The sequence below is a fragment of the Saccostrea echinata genome, unplaced genomic scaffold (assembly GCF_033153115.1).
Source record: "Saccostrea echinata isolate AGI-Se365-2 ecotype Australia unplaced genomic scaffold, CSIRO_AGI_Sech_v1 ptg000009l, whole genome shotgun sequence".
Taxonomy (NCBI): Eukaryota; Metazoa; Mollusca; class Bivalvia; order Ostreida; family Ostreidae; genus Saccostrea; species Saccostrea echinata.
The window spans coordinates 48,395,018-48,416,848 of NW_026889758.1; the positions used below are offsets into that span (position 1 = coordinate 48,395,018).

A 21,831-nucleotide genomic window follows, 5' to 3' on the forward strand; every position below is an offset into this window, starting at 1 on the left:
CAAGGCATTGCAATTGCAATATATCTAATATTCATGCAAAATGCACATGTAAGTCTACATACACATGTAAGTGTAAGGAGACAGTAAGAGCTCGCACGCTTTCCATTGATAGCGGTGAACGGTTACTGGTCACGTGATGACTAGAGTTCAGCTCACAAAACCGTTACTTTTCAAAGACTGCAACAATGATCTTAGATAAGCTTGTATTAAACTCTTTACAACAGAAAGAAATCGGGAACTTTTTTGTTGTGTATAGTTTTTTTTAACTGCATTGAGTATGTGCAATTTTCCTCTCACACCTTTGCATTGGCAAACATTGTAAAGAATAAGTTTTCTTAAAACTATTTTGATGCTAGACAATTAACTCAATCACAATTGTGATTTATACAGGTAACACTTTAGTTTGAAGAAAGGAAAATATCTTAAGATTTAAGTCAAAAGAATTTGCTCAATATGTGAAACTTAAAACGAGTAGGACTAATTTGATGAAGCACATTTGCTACAAAGGTTACACTTGCAGTACTATGCATGCACGTGCAAGTACATGTAGTTGCATGTGCTTTATTGTCTGAAGGAAACAGCCGATTTCAGTTTGTAAATAACCTTGATACATAGTATCCCTCCACCACCCTCCAGAAATCTCGAATTTATACTATTCTCTCAAATGCTCAGCTGTTTTGTTGTGAAATTTGCATAAGGTAACTCTGGATGTACTCAAATGATCTCCCTTTGAACAACGTCAGTACAACGATCATTAGAATAAAGGTGATGTTATTAATGCAAGGGCCAAGTGACGAGATGACGAGAGTTCTTCTTGCAAAACAAATACAGTAAGACAGCAAAATTAACCTCATATTAAACCTTTCATAACAGGTAGAGATATGGTGCTTTATTTTTTATGAAAAAAAATCAATTCTGTTAGAGATTTACTGTTAATGTATTTGAATTTTTACAGAAAGTACATTGTCAAGAAAGGTAAACAAAATGATTTGTAAGAAAAGCAAAACATTTTGGATACACTCATAAATAAATAAGTTCTTCAAACTAATCAAAAATAATATGGATGTTTATTGTGAATCGTTGATGTATATTGAATTCTCTCTCTGTGTCTCTCTCTCTCTTCATTCTGGAAATTTTGCCTTGTATCAAAAAAATTAAATGATGTATGTGCCCAAATTAAAACAATTTGTTCTAAAATATACATGACAAATCTCAAGTGATCTTTGAATGACGTACAATACCGCAGTTGAGTTTTGGCATTATTTACTTGGCTTTGGTTTGTGTCTAATGTAATCAAATATCTGGATTTAAAAATCATATATGCATAAAAAATTGTTAATAAATGAAATTGTAAGCTTTTTGTTAAGATACTCTCCAATTTGTACAAATTTCACTCAATCCGAAACATCGAAAATAAATTCAGGAAATTAATTCATAATAGAATTGCATGGGGGGGGGGGTTCCATTTCAATCTTGTAACTTGCAAGGCATTGCAATATATCTAATATTCATGCAAAATGCACATGTAAGTCTACATACACATGTAAGTGTAAGGAGACAGTAAGAGCTCGCACGCTTTCCATTGATAGCGGTGAACGGTTACTGGTCACGTGATGACTAGAGTTCAGCTCACAAAACCGTTACTTTTCAAAGACTGCAACAATGATCTTAGATAAGCTTGTGTTAAATTCTTTACAACAGAAAGAAATCGGGAACTTTTTTGTTGTGTATAGTTTTTTTTTAACTGCATTGAGTATGTGCAATTTTCCTCTCACACCTTTGCATTGGCAAACATTGTAAAGAATAAGTTTTCTTAAAACTATTTTGATGCTAGACAATTAACTCAGTCACAATTGTGATTTATACAGGTAACACTTTAGTTTGAAGAAAGGAAAATATCTTAAGATTTAAGTCAAAAGAATTTGCTCAATATGTGAAACTTAAAACGAGTAGGACTAATTTGATGAAGCACATTTGCTACAAAGGTTACACTTGCAGTACTATATATGCATGCACGTGCAGGTACATGTAGCTGCATGTGCTTTATTTTCTGAAGGAAACAGCCGATTTCAGTTTGTAAATAACCTTGATACATAGTATCCCTCCACCACCCTCCAGAAATCTCGAATTTATACTATTCTCTCAAATGCTCAGCTGTTTTGTTGTGAAATTTGCATAAGGTAACTCTGGATGTACTCAAATGATCTCCCTTTGAACAACGTCAGTACAACGATCATTAGAATAAAGGTGATGTTATTAATGCAAGGGCTAAGTGACGAGATGACGAGAGTTCTTCTTGCAAAACAAATACAGTAAGACAGCAAAATTAACCTCATATTAAACCTTTTATAACAGGTAGAGATACATGTATGGTGCTTTATTTTTTATGAAAAAAAATATCAATTCTGTTAGAGTTTTACTGTTAATTTTCTTGATTTTATAGAGAACCACAAAGTATGAGAGATACTACTGATTTATTTTTTAAAAATATCGGAAAATAATTTTGAGATTTTCAAATTCCTGTGTTTTAAATTTCAAGAGAGTATATATTATACTTTTTTTTCTTTTAAAACATTTTTATGACCCCTCTTAAAGAACTTCATTTTATCATAACGTCACAAACACACTATTAAGACGTCCTTTTACCTATCAGTTGAAAAATTGTTAAAAAGTCTTCTTTTTTTTTTTAAATTGGAATTAGATTGTTCAACCTGTAATTTTTTGAATTTTGTTTAACTTGATAAATTATGTGAAAACAGTTTTTTTGAAAGTGTAAATAAGTTTGATTTTACTATGTTGCGCGAAGTATTGCGCAATGAAAACCCCATTCGGCCCCATTAACTCGACTCGTTTAAACAATACAACCAAATTAAAGAATGCATTGGCCTACAATGAAAGAGTGAAAATTGTCACTTTAGTGCAGAATGTCAAAAAAAATTAGTATATTCCTTCACTTTGACGGAGCACAAACCTAGAAGTGTTTATTTGTATTCACATTTTGTGTCATCTATCTGTAACATTAAAATCTAAAGAGATTTTTTCCCCTACTATCTTGTTTTTTGACCAAGTGTTAAATTATTCTAAAGTACCAATCCTTTTATGAACAGTAAAATTCCTGAAATTTTTGTGGCATAATTTGACTCTAACCCTGAAAAAAAAAAAAAAAATTAATATTCTTTTTAAAAAAATGCATAGAAGTTTTAATGATCAATTTATGATATAAAACTTTATAAGCTGGAAATCGACGCATGTGCTTTTTTTTTTCGTTAAATCCATTTTTGTATCAATTATTCATGTACAATTTTATATCTATTTCATACTAACAATTCAAAAAGACCTTGTATAATTGTACTTCTTGTAAAACGTTAAGAGAATTAAAAGATATATGTACAAACATAATTTATTTCATATTTCCCTGCAAGAAATGAGATAAATCTTAATACGTACAAAAAGACCAACTAAAACACAAGAGTTTAATACGAAAGCAAAACCGAGGCACCAGCTTAAGAATTATACAGCTATTTACATAAATTTGTCCGACTCCTATCATATACCCATCCATGCATATCTAAGTCATATAACTCTCCTCTTAGAACCGATTCCCCATTTCCGCTAGCGGAATGCTCCCAGCTTTTATTTTGAAATATACCTAGCAGTTATTGTCAAGAAGCAAATATGGACCTTTAATTTACATAATTCAGCGATCAAATGGGTATGTCGACACTGCTTTGGCGCCGAACGTAATAAGGTCCGGCAAGATTCTGAAATTCTGCTTCGGGTTCTTCACCTTTTGCAACTGAAACAGAAAATGCAGACCGTTACAATTGTTAATTGCATGGAATTGGAAGACATCACAATTTCAAACATTTTAGAACTTTGGTCGATTTTCAAAACAGGAGGGTCTCTCTCTCTCTCTCTCTTATTCCGTGGAACGTTTTTAGCGTTTAGTTTGGGTTGAAGAAATCTCTAAAATTCGGTTGGTAATCATTGAAGTTCTACATTAAACACAAAGCGCCTTTTTGTGTTCTACCAGTAACTTGATCTACAGTTTAAGATGTATGGGATTTAGAGAACGCACGCCTCTGCCAAACCCTCCATTTTGACGACTCTCCTAGAACTCCTGATTTAAAAAAAAAAAAAAAGATTTATTGTTTTAGGATTTCCGAGGCACAAACCCTTGACACAAAGATGAAATGCTTTGTGAAACATATGTATGTGTGAAGAGCGTTCCCAAAATCTAAAGATTTCATTGTATTGAGAGTCCAAATATCCTTGTCATTTGAGCACTGTTGCTTTAACTTATTTCTTCTTTGAAATATAAGTAAAACTGAACTCATTTCCATTTCTTTTCCTTATAAATGAATAAAAAGAGGGACCCAGAAACTGATGACGAATTTTGCGTTTGAGTAACCTTGTGAATAAATTCCTACTTTCAGAATGTCAATCTTATTTCGTATACATACTTCACCAAAAACATCAAACTACATGTAGTACAATTTTGAATTAAATCTTAGAAAAGATGCATATGTACATTGGGAAAAGATTATTTTTCAAAGCATGTGTGCCACAGTATGCAGATGAAGGACTTTGTATTTCCAGAAAACTTCCCTGTCTCAAAGTTTAAGGAAAAGAATAACATTGAAATTTTAGCTTTTAGGATGAAAATGGTTTTCATGTTTTATTCTAGATAGGCGAAAACACTTTCTGTAATTAAAATTACATTAAAACTTGTCCTCCACATTCCCCAGGTGGTCTTTATCAGTGTGGCACATTCCCAGAGCAAACATATCAATGCCAAGTGCTACAACACAATCAATTTTCTGGCACCGATCGCTTCCGCATTATGAATACATGCGCATATATTTCTTCCCAACACCAGTATCCTTTGATGTATGAAGAATGGATAAAGTAATCTACTCTTCATTTATAAACTTAAGTATTATTTCATTATTGCTTCTCGAGACCTCTTCATGATGGAAAACAACAAGAGAAAGTTTAAAGTATTTTCTTATTTCAAACATGTTACATGCTTGTGCTCGAGCTAAAAATTCGGCTGATTTCGTGCTCAGAATTATATTTTCTATATAAAAAGAAAAGATTCAAATTGCATTCAAGTGAGCATGGTATTGTATGTTTAGAAACTTAGTTCTTAAAAATGTTGTGTTCGAATTGTTTTTTTTTTCTTTTCAAAATTTAACACTGAATAAAAATGAAGAAATAATAGTTCACAATATATAGTGAGCTCTGAATTCAAACGAATTAAACAATTTGTAAGCGCGTTGCCCTTGAATTGTAACATAATTCTACATATAAAAGGACCCCAAAACTATTTGTGAAAGAGGCAAAATCATTTGCATTGCAGATTTAATCTCAAAATTCGGTTAAACGGACAATATTACTTTATTATTTATTTCTTTTAAAGCAAACGGTTATTTTAGTTCGCAACCCCTTAACAAACACGATAATACGGACTTAACATTTCTTATTTTTAATTTACCATAATGTTAAACCAAAATACCATTAACTGCAAATGTTTATATTCTACATCAAGGCTAGAAACCAGTAGAAAGAGATTTGAAGGTAGGTCTTATCCTTTTGCTTTAACTTCCTTTGCCAAATTACATGGTTCGTACACTACTCAAGAATCAAAACTACATATACTTAGTATGAGTTCATAATTCGAGGTAAAAAATAAGTCTTCAACAGTGCTAGAAGTATAGGAAAATGTACACTGTCGATACTTACTAGCTAGCTGTACAAAATTCATTCCCCATAAAATACTCCAAATCCAGCCCACAATGACTATGAATGTCACCATCTGTAAAAAGGCCGCTAGGAGGTTCAGGAGAAATGCATTCATACGCTTCTCTATTTTTGTAGGACAACCACAGAATACGGTGAACGCTGAAATGAGGGTTCCTAAAAAACAAGAAAATAAATCAGCAAGTTTGAAATTTTTTTTGTTTGAATATTTTTTTTTTAATCATTAAAGTGTATGAGTCAATGAAATTAAAGCATATCTTGAAAAATTTGACTAGTGCCAAAAGCACCAGTACATGTTTTTGGACGACTTGTATCATCAGTAAATCACGGGAAATTCCAAGTTAAACTTCAATATTTTTATTTCATAAAGTTCAACAAATCCTGGAAATAGCATAAACTAGGGGATTTATTTTTACAATTTTGTACCAATCTTGAGCTACTCATGTAGGTAGAGAGATCTAGATAGAAACAGGAAATCTCACATTTGTTGTACAAGACGTCTATAAGTGCATTTTTTCCCCTTGCATTATAAAAAAATCAAACTAATGACGAAAGAAAATTCAATCATCTGCTCGTAAATTTTGAACTTGGAAAAACAAAGATGGCGCCACCAACCAAAAATACTAAAAAAAGGATATCCACAAGTACAATACTTTGCTTGTTCAAGTGTTGCCAGATATTATTTTCTTGCAACATATTGCACATCTTCTTCATAACAACACGACTGCATTAGCCATGTTAAAGAGCATGGTTCCTGACAATGATATGCACCTGAGGAACAAGTTCCTTTGTACACGCGACCTTGTTCCGCCGCTGAGTAAAGCCTACGTTTCCTTCATCTCTACATTCTTTTCTGAAGCACTCTCTAGACAAATCTGTAGAGTAAGTGCCAAACAATGGGTTAAAGTTTCAGGCAGAGGAGAAAAAACAACCTAAACTCCAAAAGATCAATTGACGAAAGCAAAAGAAGACGATTAAAAAGAGGAATTGGTGTTATGTACCTTCAGTGCATTTGTTGTTGATGAATTGTTGACTTGTTAATTAATGAAATAAATAACAGTTAATTATATAACAGACATTTATCATAAAATAACTGACAACTAATCAAATAATTCATAGTTAATCATGAAATAATAATAAATCTTAGGTACTCTCTACTGTCATTAAACAGAGGATTCCGAGAATGCCAATACGTGTTGAGCTTTAGAGAACAACAGATGCTGGCATTGAATTTTTTTAGTGTGTCGGTTAATGAATGCTTGTTAATTGTTACACTAACGCTCCAAGGTGATATACCTGCTCATCTTATGACCTGTATATGATGCATCTTCCTTCAAAAACTAATCTTCTAATCATAATCATTTTTCATCGGTGTTGCAAAATGTTCCAAAAGGTCAATTGCATTGATCCAAAAAGGTTCAATGAGGAGGCAATACTGCATAAACATATCTTTCAGTTAGGCTCTTAAAAATTTAACATTTATCTACAAAATTATATCAAATCAAAGTTGATGGCAACACCAGCTTCGTCTTCGACGCTTCATATGTAAAATACTGGCATCTGTAACATTCTTGAGTGAATAAAAAAACTGATCCAGTCAAATTTAATTTTGTTTATTATGTTGCCTAGCAGAGAGATTCTGGAATAGCATGTTTAAATTCATTAATTTTTGTGAATTGCTTAAACTCTTAAATTATTGCACATTTAGGAATCCTTACACTTTTCACAGCAAGCTCTCTGATTAAAATGGGAAAAAACTTCGACAAGAGTATAACATTTAACCAAACTATATGCCCTATATATAGTAAAACAAGTATAGCTGATTTTTCTTTCAAAAAGAAAAAAGGGAAGAAAAACTCATCAGACATAGGATATGTTTTAGGTTTCCTGTTTACGTATTGTTGCTGTATGATGGATGTAAGTTTTGGTCTGGTAGATTGATGAACAGATTAATGCGGATCCATGATACATACGATTCCATTTTTTTCGTCAATGAAAACTGAAGATAATGATTTTTTAAAGTCCATCCTCTGTATATAAATGCATTTAGGAAGCGTGGAATGTGGCTCTAATTACCAAGAAACATCTATTTCATCACGAGTTTTCAATTTTGTATATCAGAGCAAGGGATAAAGGCTTCCCAAAGCTATTTATTAAAGGGGAAGTAAACAGATGCGTTGAGTGACATGAAGGAGCCCCCAGAATGGCAGACGGCACTCGTGTCTGAGCCTCTGGGCTTGTTTACTTTTATTTCATTTGAAGAATATTTTAGTAGCCGATTTTTTGTACATCCACCTTTCCCTGGCGCTCGGATCAGAAAACCATGGAACTCTCACTTAGCATAGATCGTTAATTTTGACACACCACACGCGTTCTGTATTATGGCGTTCCTCAACTCAAAGAGTTTAATGAATGGAAGGCGATATAAACGGACTCTTGGTTTATTCTCTCGTTAACGATATTCGTTGAATTCTCAGATACTTTGTTCCTTTCAATGTGATGCGAATATATCTATGTTCAAGAGATAAAATCATTTTGAAGAAATATATGTATAAAGGCACTTTCAAGCGCTATTGCTATTGTACCCGTGTAAAGTTGTGAAAAGCGTCCCACATATAATTTAAGAACAAGAAATTTAGCATTATGTTTTAGTTGTTTACTTTCAAACCCTAATGAAGAAGACCATAATTAAAAACAATATAAAACAACTCGGAAAGGACATTCAAACTTGCAAGTCGAGATCCAAGAATAACGTGGTATCCACTTTTTAACCTTCCTCTGAGACTGAAGATGGCTCTCTGTTTTTCTTTATAAATCGAGGCAATATATGAAGAGTGTGGCTCCATGGTCAAGAAATACAGCTTCAATATTCTACGATAGGGAAACAACTGCAAAAATATACCTTTTCTTCAGGATGTCAGATTTCTGATAATCTTTAATCTCAATGAAAGAAATACGGTAATGGCTATATGGATGGTTGGTAAAATGTTCAATCTGTCACGCAATAAGAGTGCAGATTGATTGCAAAGGCGCAAAAGTCTTAGGCTCAAAACGCAGTCTGACCCAGAATATTTCGACATAACATACATATACGAGGGGTTATCAAAAAGTTCGTGGACTAGCGTCATAAAATTAAAACCGCTTTAGGTACATCAATGAATTTTTACACATTTAGTTAGCATCATCTTTTCTATCTATAGAATAAACCATAAATCATAATTTTTATTTTTTAATAAAATGTTAGTGTTTTTGTAAGCAAAAGTATGTCCAGGCGGCGCAACCTCTAATATGACGTTTTTTTCTACCTGAGTGTAACTGAGAAAACCTCTTTAGATATGAGTATTTGTCATCAAAAATCTCGTTAATTCAGGCATGTGGTACGACACATTTGTTCAGTAAAATTTGCAATTTTTACCCCATTCTGTAATTTCTATGAAATTTTATCGTAAATTTTATATGGAGTGTCCAAACAATTATGGGCTTGAAAATAACGTCAAAAGGGGGATGGGTTTCTTTTTCAAACACTCTATAGAGTTTCGGTCCTGGAAAAACTGGTATTGACCTAAGGAATGTTTAAACTGGCTACAGAAAAATAAAATGCATCCAGAGTACTTGTTTTTTAATGCCCAAAAAGATTCAGAGAGATGAAATATGCACAGTAAGTGTCGATTTGTAGTCAGGGTGTCAAAAATCAGTCACGTCGAAAAGTGACGTTGATCATGTGTGGTAGAAATTGAACTCCAACAAGCTTAAGTATTCTGGCATAATCAGGTGAGGATCTTTCCCCATATAAAGATCTATTTACAATATTATATGCATTGAAAACAGCTGCTCATGACATTGTAAATTCATATAAATAAGACGGGTTTAAGTCCTTACTTAACTCCAGGTAATCTCATCAAGATAAGTGTATGAGGTAGAGAGAGAGGACATTAAGAAACAATGACGTTAAGCGGATGTCATGACACTAAACGGCGACAGCGCCGGGTGATCACATAAAGTCTTTTTAATTTTAGAATAATTTGGCAAATTATCAACTTATTAAGCTAAAATTTTCAACATTTCTTAAACTTTTGTTGTTTTATGTTCCGCATAAATTTTGTAAGCAAAGACTACATATTATTAATTTTATCGCGTCAGTCCACGAACTTTTTGATAACCCCTCGTATACATTGATATATCTATTTTCTTCGTGTAAATTGTCACTCAAAGCCCCTGCTTCTTCTCTGATCTCTGGTTAAAGAATATAGGTTAAAACTCTCTTGGTATGCCAAAATTGACTTTTGTCACCACAAAGTCGTTTTAAGAGTAACTAGCAATTTTCCGAAGAATTCAGATTTTGAATAACAGAAAAAAGGTAGTGTAGTATATTGTTTTGATTAATGCCAAAATCACGTGAAAAGGAGACAGGAATAGTAAATCACCGACATTTTACAACTCTGACATTAAGGTACCTATATTTTGCTTTTATACCCAATAATTCGTATTAAATCTTACAAGTTAATAGTAAACTTTGTTCCAGTACATACTACTTAACAAGATATATTTGTTTTTATTATTTTTTCCTTTTCCTGGTAGACCTAGTTACACGTGTTAGCTGTCATTCCTTATTTCTTATTAATTTCCATTCTAATGAAAACCTAGTTGTTTTAATTACTGGCAGATAAAATGATTTTTTTTTTAATTATTGTTTGTATTTGATGACAATGATAAAGGATTCGCAGATCAAAGACTGTTTTGATTAAATTAGACGCTTACAAAATAATATTTTGGATGGAAACATCACTGACAAAATTTGATTTTACAATAAAGAGAATTCATAAAACTTCATACAAGAGGATTTGTTTTGCAGTTGTATTGGGCTTTGATTTAGTTGACAGCGAGCTCACTCAGAAAGATTGATAAGTTCTCAAGAATCAATTTAGATCTAAATACGCGGAATTCCCGCAACCTTTTGATACACAATATTTATGCTGCCCAGATGTACATACAACTTCACTTTGTTGAACATTTCCTACTTGATAAATTCTGACGGTTAACTTTGTCGAAAGAGAAAAAATTACGGCGAATTTGCTGATGGGATGCTGATATTGGAGAAAAGATTAAGTTTTATCACGAAGACATTTCAGTTGTATTCGAAGCCACACCTTCCCACATAGCACGCACCTCAGGGGTTTGCTGATATATAAATAAATTTTGCTGATTAAATACCTTCATCGCTTCTTTTATCGCCAATTCTAACATTGATAAGGGACGTGAATTCTTAAAAAAAAAATGAATATCATTGCGATTTGCGACAATCATTAACGAGAAATTAACTAGTAATGTTTATGTACCGGTACATCACCCTCGCACTCAGTCCTCGGGTAGCAAACTCGATCACTGGTCGGGTAGCTGAATATATATCAATCGATAAAGAGTGTCTATTAGTTTATACATTAGAAAAAAAAAAAACTCTGGGATTGTTATCTTTGTATTTGAGAAAACTGATCTATACCTTCTTAATACAGTTCTAGTCTTTCCAAAGTAATTGCATATTTTGTGTCGCAGTGGAACTCAGAAGAGCGTTTATCTGCTTCTTGCTGTCATTGTGCATAATCGTTAGATCATCCAACTCACAGAACGCACGAGACACGTACACATACATATAGCTCCCACTCACAGCTGATTACCATATTCTTATTCTCTTTTTCGTATTTCTTGGTAGAAACCAAAAAACAAAAACATAACAAAACAAAACAAAAAAAAAAACAAACAAACAAACAAACAAAAAAAAAAAAAAAAAAAAACAAATAAAATTCTTCAATGGGGGAATCTTTTCTCCAAGAAAATAACTGAAAAGCGGTTTGAAACCATGTGTAGTCCATCTGCTCTCAGTGCAGAATTGTATTTTCTTTAAAATCTAACGCAAGATAAAAAAAAGTTGATGCATATGCAACTTCCAATCAATTGTGTGTTTCGGAAGCATGTTTACCAGGTTCATGAAAAACTAGGATATTCTAAGTAGAAATCTTGATTAATGTAGTTATTGACGATCGCATTCCAGAAAAAAAACAACAAACATACCAGTAACTCAATATCACGAATCTTTGCGAGGACAAGAAGGTTTGTTTTTGAAATGTAATCGAGATCAGCGGTTATGATACATTACAAGCAGTTCATAGATATTTATCATTATTTAGCCTCCCAAACATATCAAACAGTTGTTGCAATATACAATGCATAAGATCTTTTACTTTCTGAAATCTACTCACCCATGCCCGGAATGGCAATATTTACGAGGCAAAGAATGACTGCAGCACATAAATGCATCTTGGGTATGGCATTAAAAAGAGGTCCATGTTTCTCACTCACTTCAACCGTCCCCCCTCTGTCGTCGTTGATTTTCACCTTCTTTTTCTCTCCGTTTTTCGACTCACCCATTGTTAATTTTTTTTTACAGCAAACCTCCCAAAACTAGAATTAAACTATTTCTCTCCACACTCAAATCTCACTAAGCACCGATTTCCACAGTTTTCATAGCATGTTGAGTTTTACCCAAATCCAACTCATTATTGTGAGAAGTTCGGTAAATTCTTAGTTAAAATAATAATAATGCGGGTTTTAAAGCACGTAAAATGTTCAAGAAATCTTGGCAGCGGTAAATGAGGTATAGGCTCTTTTCCTCAAGGGTTTATGATATATTTATCAATCACGGTATGAGCTGCGCTCTGCGCTCCAGCAATGAGAGAGAGGAGAATATACCGCTTCTCTTACTACACCTTGCAAGCTATCATAAGTATACTTAGTATTCCGCTAGATGTTCACAAGAAAACAAATCGCGGAGACATACAATTCCTATGGCTTCGGTACAACAGAAAGAGGAAACAGTTATATGGGGTGTTAAGTCGAGTGAAAACCAAAGTAAAACGTGACAGTTTAATTTTGATCACAGCGCTCATTCGCATAGAACAAATTTTTAATATAACCAGCGTCAGTTGCATTTCTTATACGTGATAAAAATGTAAATGCGACTGACCCCTTTTATGTGCAGAGCAGCAAGAGTTAATTGAGGTAATAACAAAACAAAAGAGTTCTGGCACGAGAAATTACCACTCAGACATTAAGTGCGTCTGAAATATGTAGACATTATTTTAGCGTATATATGTGTTTTATAAACTTAATTCTTTCGGGTGAAAAGGCTAACTTTGATGGAGGGGGAAGGAACAATAGATAGAGCAGTTTTACAATACATTTTAGGTTTGTTGGACTGCTATTTCCACTGTCCACTCCCAAGACTTGTCTAATATTTCTTAATAAACTGTGGATATGTCTCTGATTTGATTTTAATGAATTTTTTCTGTCTCATGAAAAAAGTATATATAGGAATGATTTATAAATAAATCAAGATCGAGACTCATGGAACACTACACTCTCTCACAGGCACCTGACGAATGGTTGATATAAACCCCCACCCCCTCCTTTTGAGAATTTATTTAGAAACGATAACTTAGCAAATATACATGAATTCCTAGTCCGTCAGACCAGTACTTCGATATTTGATATCATTTACCGTTTTTTGTAATGTTTTAGAGATTGTCCCTTTAAAAATACTACCGTAAAGGGGCAATCTCTTAAACATGAAAAACGGTATATGATATCAAATGTCGAAGTATTGGTATGATAGAATGGGAATTCATGTATATTTGCTAAGCAATCGTGTCTAAACAATTCTCAGATGAAAGGGGGAGGGGGGTTACATCAACCATTCGTCAGGTGCCTTTGCGCTCTCCTACGTTGCAGGCGAATTCATATGCACGAAAACCATTATTGTAGCCATAAGAAAATCCCTGATATCAAATTTATTTTTTATTAACGGTATTTTTAGACTTGGGGTCAAGCTATACTTTAAAAATTAATTTTAATAAATTGATCAAACTTGAATCCATACTCAGTAAATAATTAATTTTTTATAAATCACTGCACTGCATGGTTTTATATGACTCTAAAAGATTTTCAATGATTATTGAAAATTACTTCCCTTTGAAAGAGGAATCAATTAGCCAAGAATGCTTTCGGGCAGATTTGATTGACAGCGGTTCAGGAGAAGTTGCAAATGTAAAAAGTTCAAGTTCAAGTTCAATTTATTCAGTCAAACCAATTAATGGTACATGAGGTTCTATGTACAATATATACAAAAACAATATACAAGATACACGTGAAATGGCGGAAATACATTCAAATTATAAAGTAACCAAAAAAAAAAAAAAAATAATAATAATAATAATAATAATTATGGAGGACAGACTTGTTCATATACCCTATCTATGTAGCTGCATAGTTTGATTAATACCTTGGAGTCAGCACACACATTGGTTATCAATACTAATGAGTCATTATTAATAATGACAAATAATTATACGTATTTTTATTAAAACTGCAATTTGACACAGTTGATTAGTTTCGGAACATGTTAATATCATCCATGCAATATTAACTACAATTTCCTTTAATTTTGGATATTCGTACAGTATTGTATTGCATCTTAGATCTATATTGAAATTGTATACGTAGAAGATATATGTCATATTGTAAATTTTAAATTTATGGGGTGGCAGTGAAATCGACAATGTGACAACAACTCGTTATCTTGAAAATTCAGAAATTGGTGCCTTTCAACTTTTTAAATAATGTATCAATTGTGCTCAATAATACTAGGAAGGGAACAGTATCCACCTTATCTTCAAATCCCTCCCTTCCCTCTTGACCAATTCCTGCCTATGGGGAGAAAATGTAAAACATCAGAAACATCATGTCTCGACTTTTAGCAAATTACAGAAATATTAGACCCTTGCAAATATTTCTCACTCTTTTCCCATTTATAAAAAGCATTCTATCAACCTCGGGAACTGTTTTTTTTTAAATCTATAAATCATTTCTGAAGTACTGCATACATTTAATAAGATCGCTTGTGGTTATCGGGGGTATTTTAAAATTATTGCTGTTTTTTAATGTCAGTACGATGATTCAGTTACCCGAGGAGTACAATATTCACCGAACCCGAAGGTGGAGATGAATACTGTACTTCGAAGGTGCTAGGTCATCGTATTGACTAAAAAAAAAATAATTGTTTTATTATATGATTTAATGACTGTCATCTTAATTTCATGCTTGCTTACCTTTGTTGAGAGAAGCGGGATTAAAATTAATATATCCAGTTGTATAAATCTGAATTTATTGATTTATTTTTGGTTTGATGCAGAAAAAAAAAATAAATGTAATGTTCACTTGGAATTCGGGTGCATATGAAATAACTTTTCATAACCAATTTTATTATATGATTGAATAATGCCCATCTCTCTGATTGGCTGAGATCCAACAATGTTAGAAAAATACTACGTTATATTGATCTGCACGTGACCTTCCAGGTCAATATAAGGAATCATTTATTCTACATTGGACCAAAAATAGATAGGGAAATTCCAAATTGATGCAAATAGTTTTGGAAAGTTATTTCACTTGCACCTGACTTCCACTCATATGAACATAACATTAAGGCACATAGATTCTTGGTGAAGGGTTGGGTGGGGGTGGGGGGTTGCAGGAGGCCTGCCCCTCGCCCCATATTTTGAGAATGTAAAGTTTTAATTTAAATTTTAAGAATAAAAAATTTCAATGAAAGCCCCCTCCACTCGTTTATGGACCTTTACATCCCATCAAATAAAATTTTGAGTTGGGAGAATTTTTTTCCTTGGGGGGGGGGGGGGGGGAGGTAGTCAAAAATTTGTTTTCAGGTAAGTTGTCATTTTTTTTCCTTTTAATGCCCTCTTTTTCAAAATCAATCATATATATTTGACTGACATTTATTTTTTCTACATTGCACCTAAATTAGAATTAAAAATTCCAAAATAATACAACTGTATTTTTTAACCTCGTTTCTCTCATTATTTTCGGTTAGTACTTCAGTAGATGTTAACAAGTAAGATGGCATGGATTGCTTAACGAGTGTGTGTCATTTAATCATTGAATCATATAATAAAACAATTATTGCCCGAAGGGCGAGGTGAATATTGTACTCCTCAGGTGTCTAAATCATCGTATTGACCTCAAAACCCAGCAATAATTGTATAATATTGCCAGGTTGTAAATTTTGAATTTGCCGGGTGACTGTAAATACAAAATTTACATGTTATAATTTTTATATTAACTGCCACCCGGTAAATTCAAAATTTCAACGTGACCTTATTACTTTAGTAGAAGTTTTGTCCATGGTAGAAAAAAATGTGATGTTCACCTGGAAGGTCTGGTTCAGGTTAACATAATTTAATATGATTTCTACAATGTTGGATCTCAGTCAGAGAACTAGGAATTATTCAACCATATAATAAAATACGTTTTATTTAATATTAGAAGATAGGAAGCAAAGTTAAAAAAATGTTTTGCAGATACGTGTAGGTTAAATTTGGCTGTAGGAAAGCAATTTCTTTTGCTGGTTTCATAAAAATGGACTGTTATTCCAGGACAAAACATTTCCATGAGTTTTATTGTTGTCGTTAATATAAGAAGATAAAGTATATAAGTTTTAAAATATTTTCAATAAAGGCGCTAATGATGCATCAGTAGTTCGAAATATAAAAATTTTAACCTTCTTAGAAATTCATTTCATTGAGACCTATATATAACCAGAAGTCTCTAACGAGGCTGTAGCTCTACTGGTTTGTATTGATACCAAAGGAAGAGTGAAGTAGCACTTTAACTTGAAGTTATGATAATAACAATAGATAGATTAATGACTTTGTTTAGTCTCTTTCTGTGGCAAATTTTATTGAAATTGGATTAAAACTGTTGGAGGAGTAGCATTTTGAAAAAAAAGTCACCCACAGAATTTTTTATTTTTAGTACCCATGGCAACAATATTTGTCAAAATCAAAAACCGATACATAGTTATGTATCTTATTCTGTAGTCTACTTGTGTTTCAAGTTTAATTTGAAATCAGACCAACATTTGTAGGAGGAGTAGCATTTTGACTGAATTTCGTGTAATTTTCTATTTTTAGTAACCATGAAAACACTGTTCATCGAAATCAAATACCGATGCTCAGAATCATATATCTTAGTGTAGTCTACTTGTGTAGAAAGTTTTACTGACATCAAAACTGTTGGAGAAGTAGCATTTTGAAAGAATTTCACAGAAATTTCTATTTTTGACAACACTGTTTATCGAAAGAAAAAAAAAGGTATTAAGAATTATAAGTTGATATGTATCTACTTGTGTACCAAGTTGTATTGAAAATGGACCAAAACTGACGCAGGAGATTGTTTACAGACAAACAGACAGACGACTATCGCATAAGCTCTTCTGGTCTCTGACCAGTAGAGCTAAAAACTACCCCTCAGCTTATTTTAAGAAAAGTAAGTTGGATTGACCCAGTGTTTGGGTTGAAATTTCAAGCAGTCTGTCTGCTAGTGACAATTTCCTGATTGCAATTGGATTGATAAATAGACAAATTCTTACAAGTAATGTCATTCTCAGTAGGTGAGGCGTCATGTCCCTGTAAATTGAAATGTGGGATCGATTTCTTCTAAGGTCATACAGTGCAGAAACTTTAATTCACATATTCTATATAACTGTGAAATAATTGAATTTTATCAAAGATTTTGATTGAAATTAAAATATAAAATAGTCACTGGAGTCACCCTGGACCTATCAATATTTTAAGAGAAATCTTTTTTCCTTTTTATTCCTATGAAAAAAATATTGCCTCCGTATCGTGGCACCAACCCAGCATCAAGGGTTTATAAATTAACCAAATTTGAATATTCACACAACATTGGGATACTTTAAAATCAATATGACTAAAATTGCCCTGCATTTAAGGTTTTCTTCTTTGAGAAGATTTTCTTTCTTTTTTTTTCTGTGAACATACATAATGTAAAATAAGATCTCCAGTTTTAGCCTCTATTTAATCCCAGCGTCCGTAATTTTGAAAAGGGTCAACACAACTTAAAAATGTTGGCATATATGATTACATGTACGAGGGCTGTTCGAAAATTATTGAGACAATTTCTTTTACTCCACAAAGGACAGAGATAAATTCATGAAAATTCGTCAACATTTTATAAAGAACAAATAAAAGAATTGTGCAAAATTTCTTATTTATAGGATAATTAAATAAGTTCCGGTGAAATTATAAATAAGTATATGTCTATTGACCTGGAGCAGCATCACTACGTCATTTAACGTCAGGTCAGTCGATATTTTCTCATTGTGAAATGATTGGGAAGCGTTCAATCTACTTTCTCTGTCATTGCATATAATATTCAAAAATTCAAACTGTCTCTTATAATTCTTAAACGATTCTTTAAAAAATTAAAATAAAACGTGTGCTGTTGCTACCCCAGTGTAAAATATACACGAAGTGTCATATACAGGTAGACTTAGTATCATGCAGTACCGAGTTATGCAACGCGGGTCAACGTTATTTAGTCCGTAATAATTGATGGTCGGCCGGAGCCTTTGTTTTTACTTTGGTTGAATTATTTGTAAGAAAAAAATATACCAATGAAAAAATAAACCCTTAGACATGTTTTATTGCATTGTTATTGTTTTAGCAGGTCGTTTAGTCTGGACAAGAGTTCTCAATACCGCTACACAAAATTTTAGGTATGCTCGCTGCTCCGCCTTGACGTCAAAATCCGTTTTGTCGTCGTTATCAGATTGCTATACCGCGCCTAAATTTTTTTTATGATCTCCGTATTTCTGATCGAAATTCAAGCAAACTTGCCCGAAATGAAGTCAAAATAAAAATGAAATATTATATACATAATTTGAATTATTTTCTCTCTTTCTATGGGTCCACTGGGAGTTTTAACTTTGGTGTTACATATTTTCAATATCTGATTTTGTGACTGCGCCGGGTACCCCTACCATTGACGCATTTATATACCATTGAAAAGAAGAAATAAAATCTTTTTAAAATATTTCTTGCTTTTATTAATTCTTAGTGTTTGTCCAACGTTTATGCAAATTTTCACCGAAAAACGTTCATTAGAAATAAGAATATACACAATGTCTCAATAATTTCCGAACAGCCCTCGTAAGTGTGGCCCTGCGACTTTTGAAAAGGTTTGTTCCTATACATCCTATTGACGCCCCATCCTAACGCTCCGGAGCTATCATTTGATCAAACTTCAATCTACATTTCCCCAGGAAATGCTTGTTAATAAGACTTATCATTGCCCTCTTTATCTAAAGGTTTTTCCTATATACATATATTGATTATATTCACATGTAAAACCTTTAATTGATCTCCTATAGTGTCCCCCACGTCATGATGTATGTATACAAGTAAATGTATTTGAAACATGACTGATCCGATTGCCTTGCTGACCTTGAAAAGATATTAAAAAATCCCCCCCCCCCCCCCACCCCACACCCATATTCCCATGTTAAAGTTTGATCTCATACTGTGAACAAAATTGAACACATCTTTTAAGAAACTATTACATTTCTTTTCTTTTTTCGGGACCAATGCGTAAGACACTCTACGTATTTTTGCCTTTTCTTGGTTATTTCAAGGGAGGGTCGCCCTTCATCTGAATAAAATTTAACCCTCTTTACCCATGGATAATTCATGCCGAAATTGGTCCAGTGGTTCTGAAAAAGTCAAAATGTAAAGAATTAAAACAGACAGACGGACGATGGACAAACTTAGATTTGAGCCTTTGGCAAAATGATGGACTAAAAAGTAGTAAGCTTACTTGCCTTCAGCAGATCCCAAGTCCTGATAAAAAGTGATTACTATTTTAGCGGAAATTGATGACATGCAATGGCATGACCAGAAAATGTCATCTTGGTGTAAGCGGATTAAGAGACACCATCTTGGCTGAGCGAACTGTTGCCTGTAAAGAGGTGGATTTACACTTTAACATTTTTATGCCCTCCTTGAATAAAGCTCTAATATTGGTTTACAGCTGTCGGTCGGTATAACGGTCGGTAAACTTAATGTTGCCCGATCAATATGTTGAGAACCCTTTGCTTGACAGACATCAAACTTGGTACAATGGTACCTCATGAGGAGTACATGACCTTGTTGATTTTGAGGTCACAGCTTAAAAGGCAATAGTCAAATAACTTCAATGTCAAGTCAATATCTTGAGAATCATTTGTTTGACAGACATCAACTTGGTACATTGATTTTGAGGTCACAAATGTCAAGGTCAGACTGGGCATGTTAAGATATTGACTACTCAAAAACTTAAGAACCCTTTGCTTTACGGACATCAAATATGGTACGCTGGTTTCCCAAAAGTGGTAAATGCCCCCTATTTATTCTTGGTCAAAAGTCAAAGGTCAAGGGTAAAAGTACTCTTTATGCGCTCAATATTTTGATACTGCAGTAACCCTTTGTTTGACAGACATCAAACTTGGTACATTGGTTCCCCTTAAGGATTAGATGACTCCTATTGTCTTTGAGGTCAAGGATCAAATTGGGAATAGGATATATTGACCGCTCAATATCTTGAGAATCCTTTGCTTGGCACACATCAAACTTGGTACCTAAGGTCCCGGGGGTAGCTTAAACCTATATAAATAGTATGGATTGCAGGGGGGGGGGGTGTCCAGAAACTTGGTTGGTAAGAGGGGAGCTTGATTTTTTTTTTACCAGAAGCAGGGGGTCTGGGGTCCTAAAGGACTCCAATGGATCCTGGGCGAAGCCCTGGTTGAGGCCGGGGGGGGGGGGGGAAGCCCCAGGAAACTCATGAATTTTAGTGATTTAAGAATAAAATTTAACTTTATAATTAGCCTTCATTGGTGTAGTGATACCCTCTCCTACAAACACAAACACACCCATCACCACCACCGCCACTTTTCGTCGCCTGTGATGACACCACTTACCTCAATTTATGTCTTTTAGTTTTTTGTAATAATAAATAGATTTTCTAATGAATATAGGAAATATTATAGCCAAAAACAAAATGCATGATTTCCGAATCAGAATGACATTTCTGTGGAAATGACGAAGACAGGGGGGGGGGGGATGCTGTAACGTAAATTATGTTTTCAGTATATATATTTAAATTTCATAAAACTATTTAACCTGTCGTATAAAAAAGTTAGAATAATAATAAGCATCATCTTAGTCGGATATTTAATATTTATTTATATCTTAATTGTTATATCTTAGAAAATGTCTTTTTTATGCAGAAAAAAATTCAGACTGTTTTCTGATATATGTAGCTGCAAAACTGGACGGAAAAAATAGCTACACATGCAATAGGTGCGCGACTTTGGGACTTTATTTCCTAAAACAGCCTATCTCAAAATATTTTATGCCAAAAATTCCTAAGACATTCCACATTTTAAGTACTTCTGATAGAAGCTGGTGGATCTTGTCACTATTTTTTTTTTAAGAAAAGAAATTATTGAATTAAATTGCCTTGGATCTTGTCACTATTTTTTTTAAAGAAAAGTAATTATCAAATTAAATTGCCTTCATCACCCAAGGAAGAAAAAGTGCATTTAATTTAGACTTGCCGATCCACGATTGCCTTTTTTACCTGTAAACAAAATTCTTCTTCTCTTTCCGAGGTTAAGCGAACGACCTTTTGATTCGGGGTTGGGTGGGGTAAATCTTTTTGAGTTTAGATTATTCATTTTCATTACAGTCAAGGACAAATTATTTATTTCATACGAAAGCCCATTGAGCTCATTTTTATAGGTAAAAAAAATATTTTTTCGCGTTATAACGCGAAACTTTAGCGAATAAACGCGTAACTTTCGCGTTATAACGCGAAACTTTCCCTGTAAAACAGAGACATTTGCATAAGTCTACAGTTTGTTTTACTTTTTAATGATCTAGTTTATTCATTACGATGAAAAAAGAAAGACTATTTTGAACTTGGATCATCACAAGCTGAAATTTTATGTTTTCTCGCCATTGAATGTGTCTCTCCTCTTTCTAAATCTTTTTTGCCGTCACATTTTGTCTTTCTCAATGCTGTTCAATACAAGTGTTGAAGCGTATAGTAGAGGAACGAAAATACAAGTCTAATTTTAATTAGATTGAACACTCTCCATAGAATTTG

The 21,831-nt window shown here is 33.3% G+C and overlaps 1 protein-coding gene across 1 annotated transcript; it reads right to left on the bottom strand.

The window, feature by feature from the left end:
• Positions 1–3,382: 3,382 nt before the first annotated feature.
• LOC133183859 (protein stum homolog) lies at positions 3,383–12,511 on the bottom strand. Its single transcript, XM_061318756.1, has 3 exons — positions 12,018–12,511; positions 5,746–5,919; positions 3,383–3,796 (listed from the first exon to the last, which is right to left on the bottom strand). Exons 1-3 carry the CDS (start codon positions 12,184–12,186, stop codon positions 3,705–3,707), a joined length of 435 nt encoding a protein of 144 aa, XP_061174740.1. The 5' UTR covers positions 12,187–12,511; the 3' UTR covers positions 3,383–3,704.
• Between the last annotated feature and the right edge of the window lie 9,320 nt (positions 12,512–21,831).

Excerpts from the sequence above, each read along its gene's own strand:
- LOC133183859 (XM_061318756.1), bottom strand. The coding sequence starts at position 12,186 with ATGGGTGAGTCGAAAAACGGAGAGAAAAAGAAGGTGAAAATCAACGAC. Across the intron at positions 5,920-12,017 it reads TATTGCCATTCCGGGCATGG|GAACCCTCATTTCAGCGTTC; the intron begins GTGAGTAGATTT and ends CTTGTTTTTTAG. Across the intron at positions 3,797-5,745 it reads GAATTTTGTACAGCTAGCTA|TTGCAAAAGGTGAAGAACCC; the intron begins GTAAGTATCGAC and ends TTTCTGTTTCAG.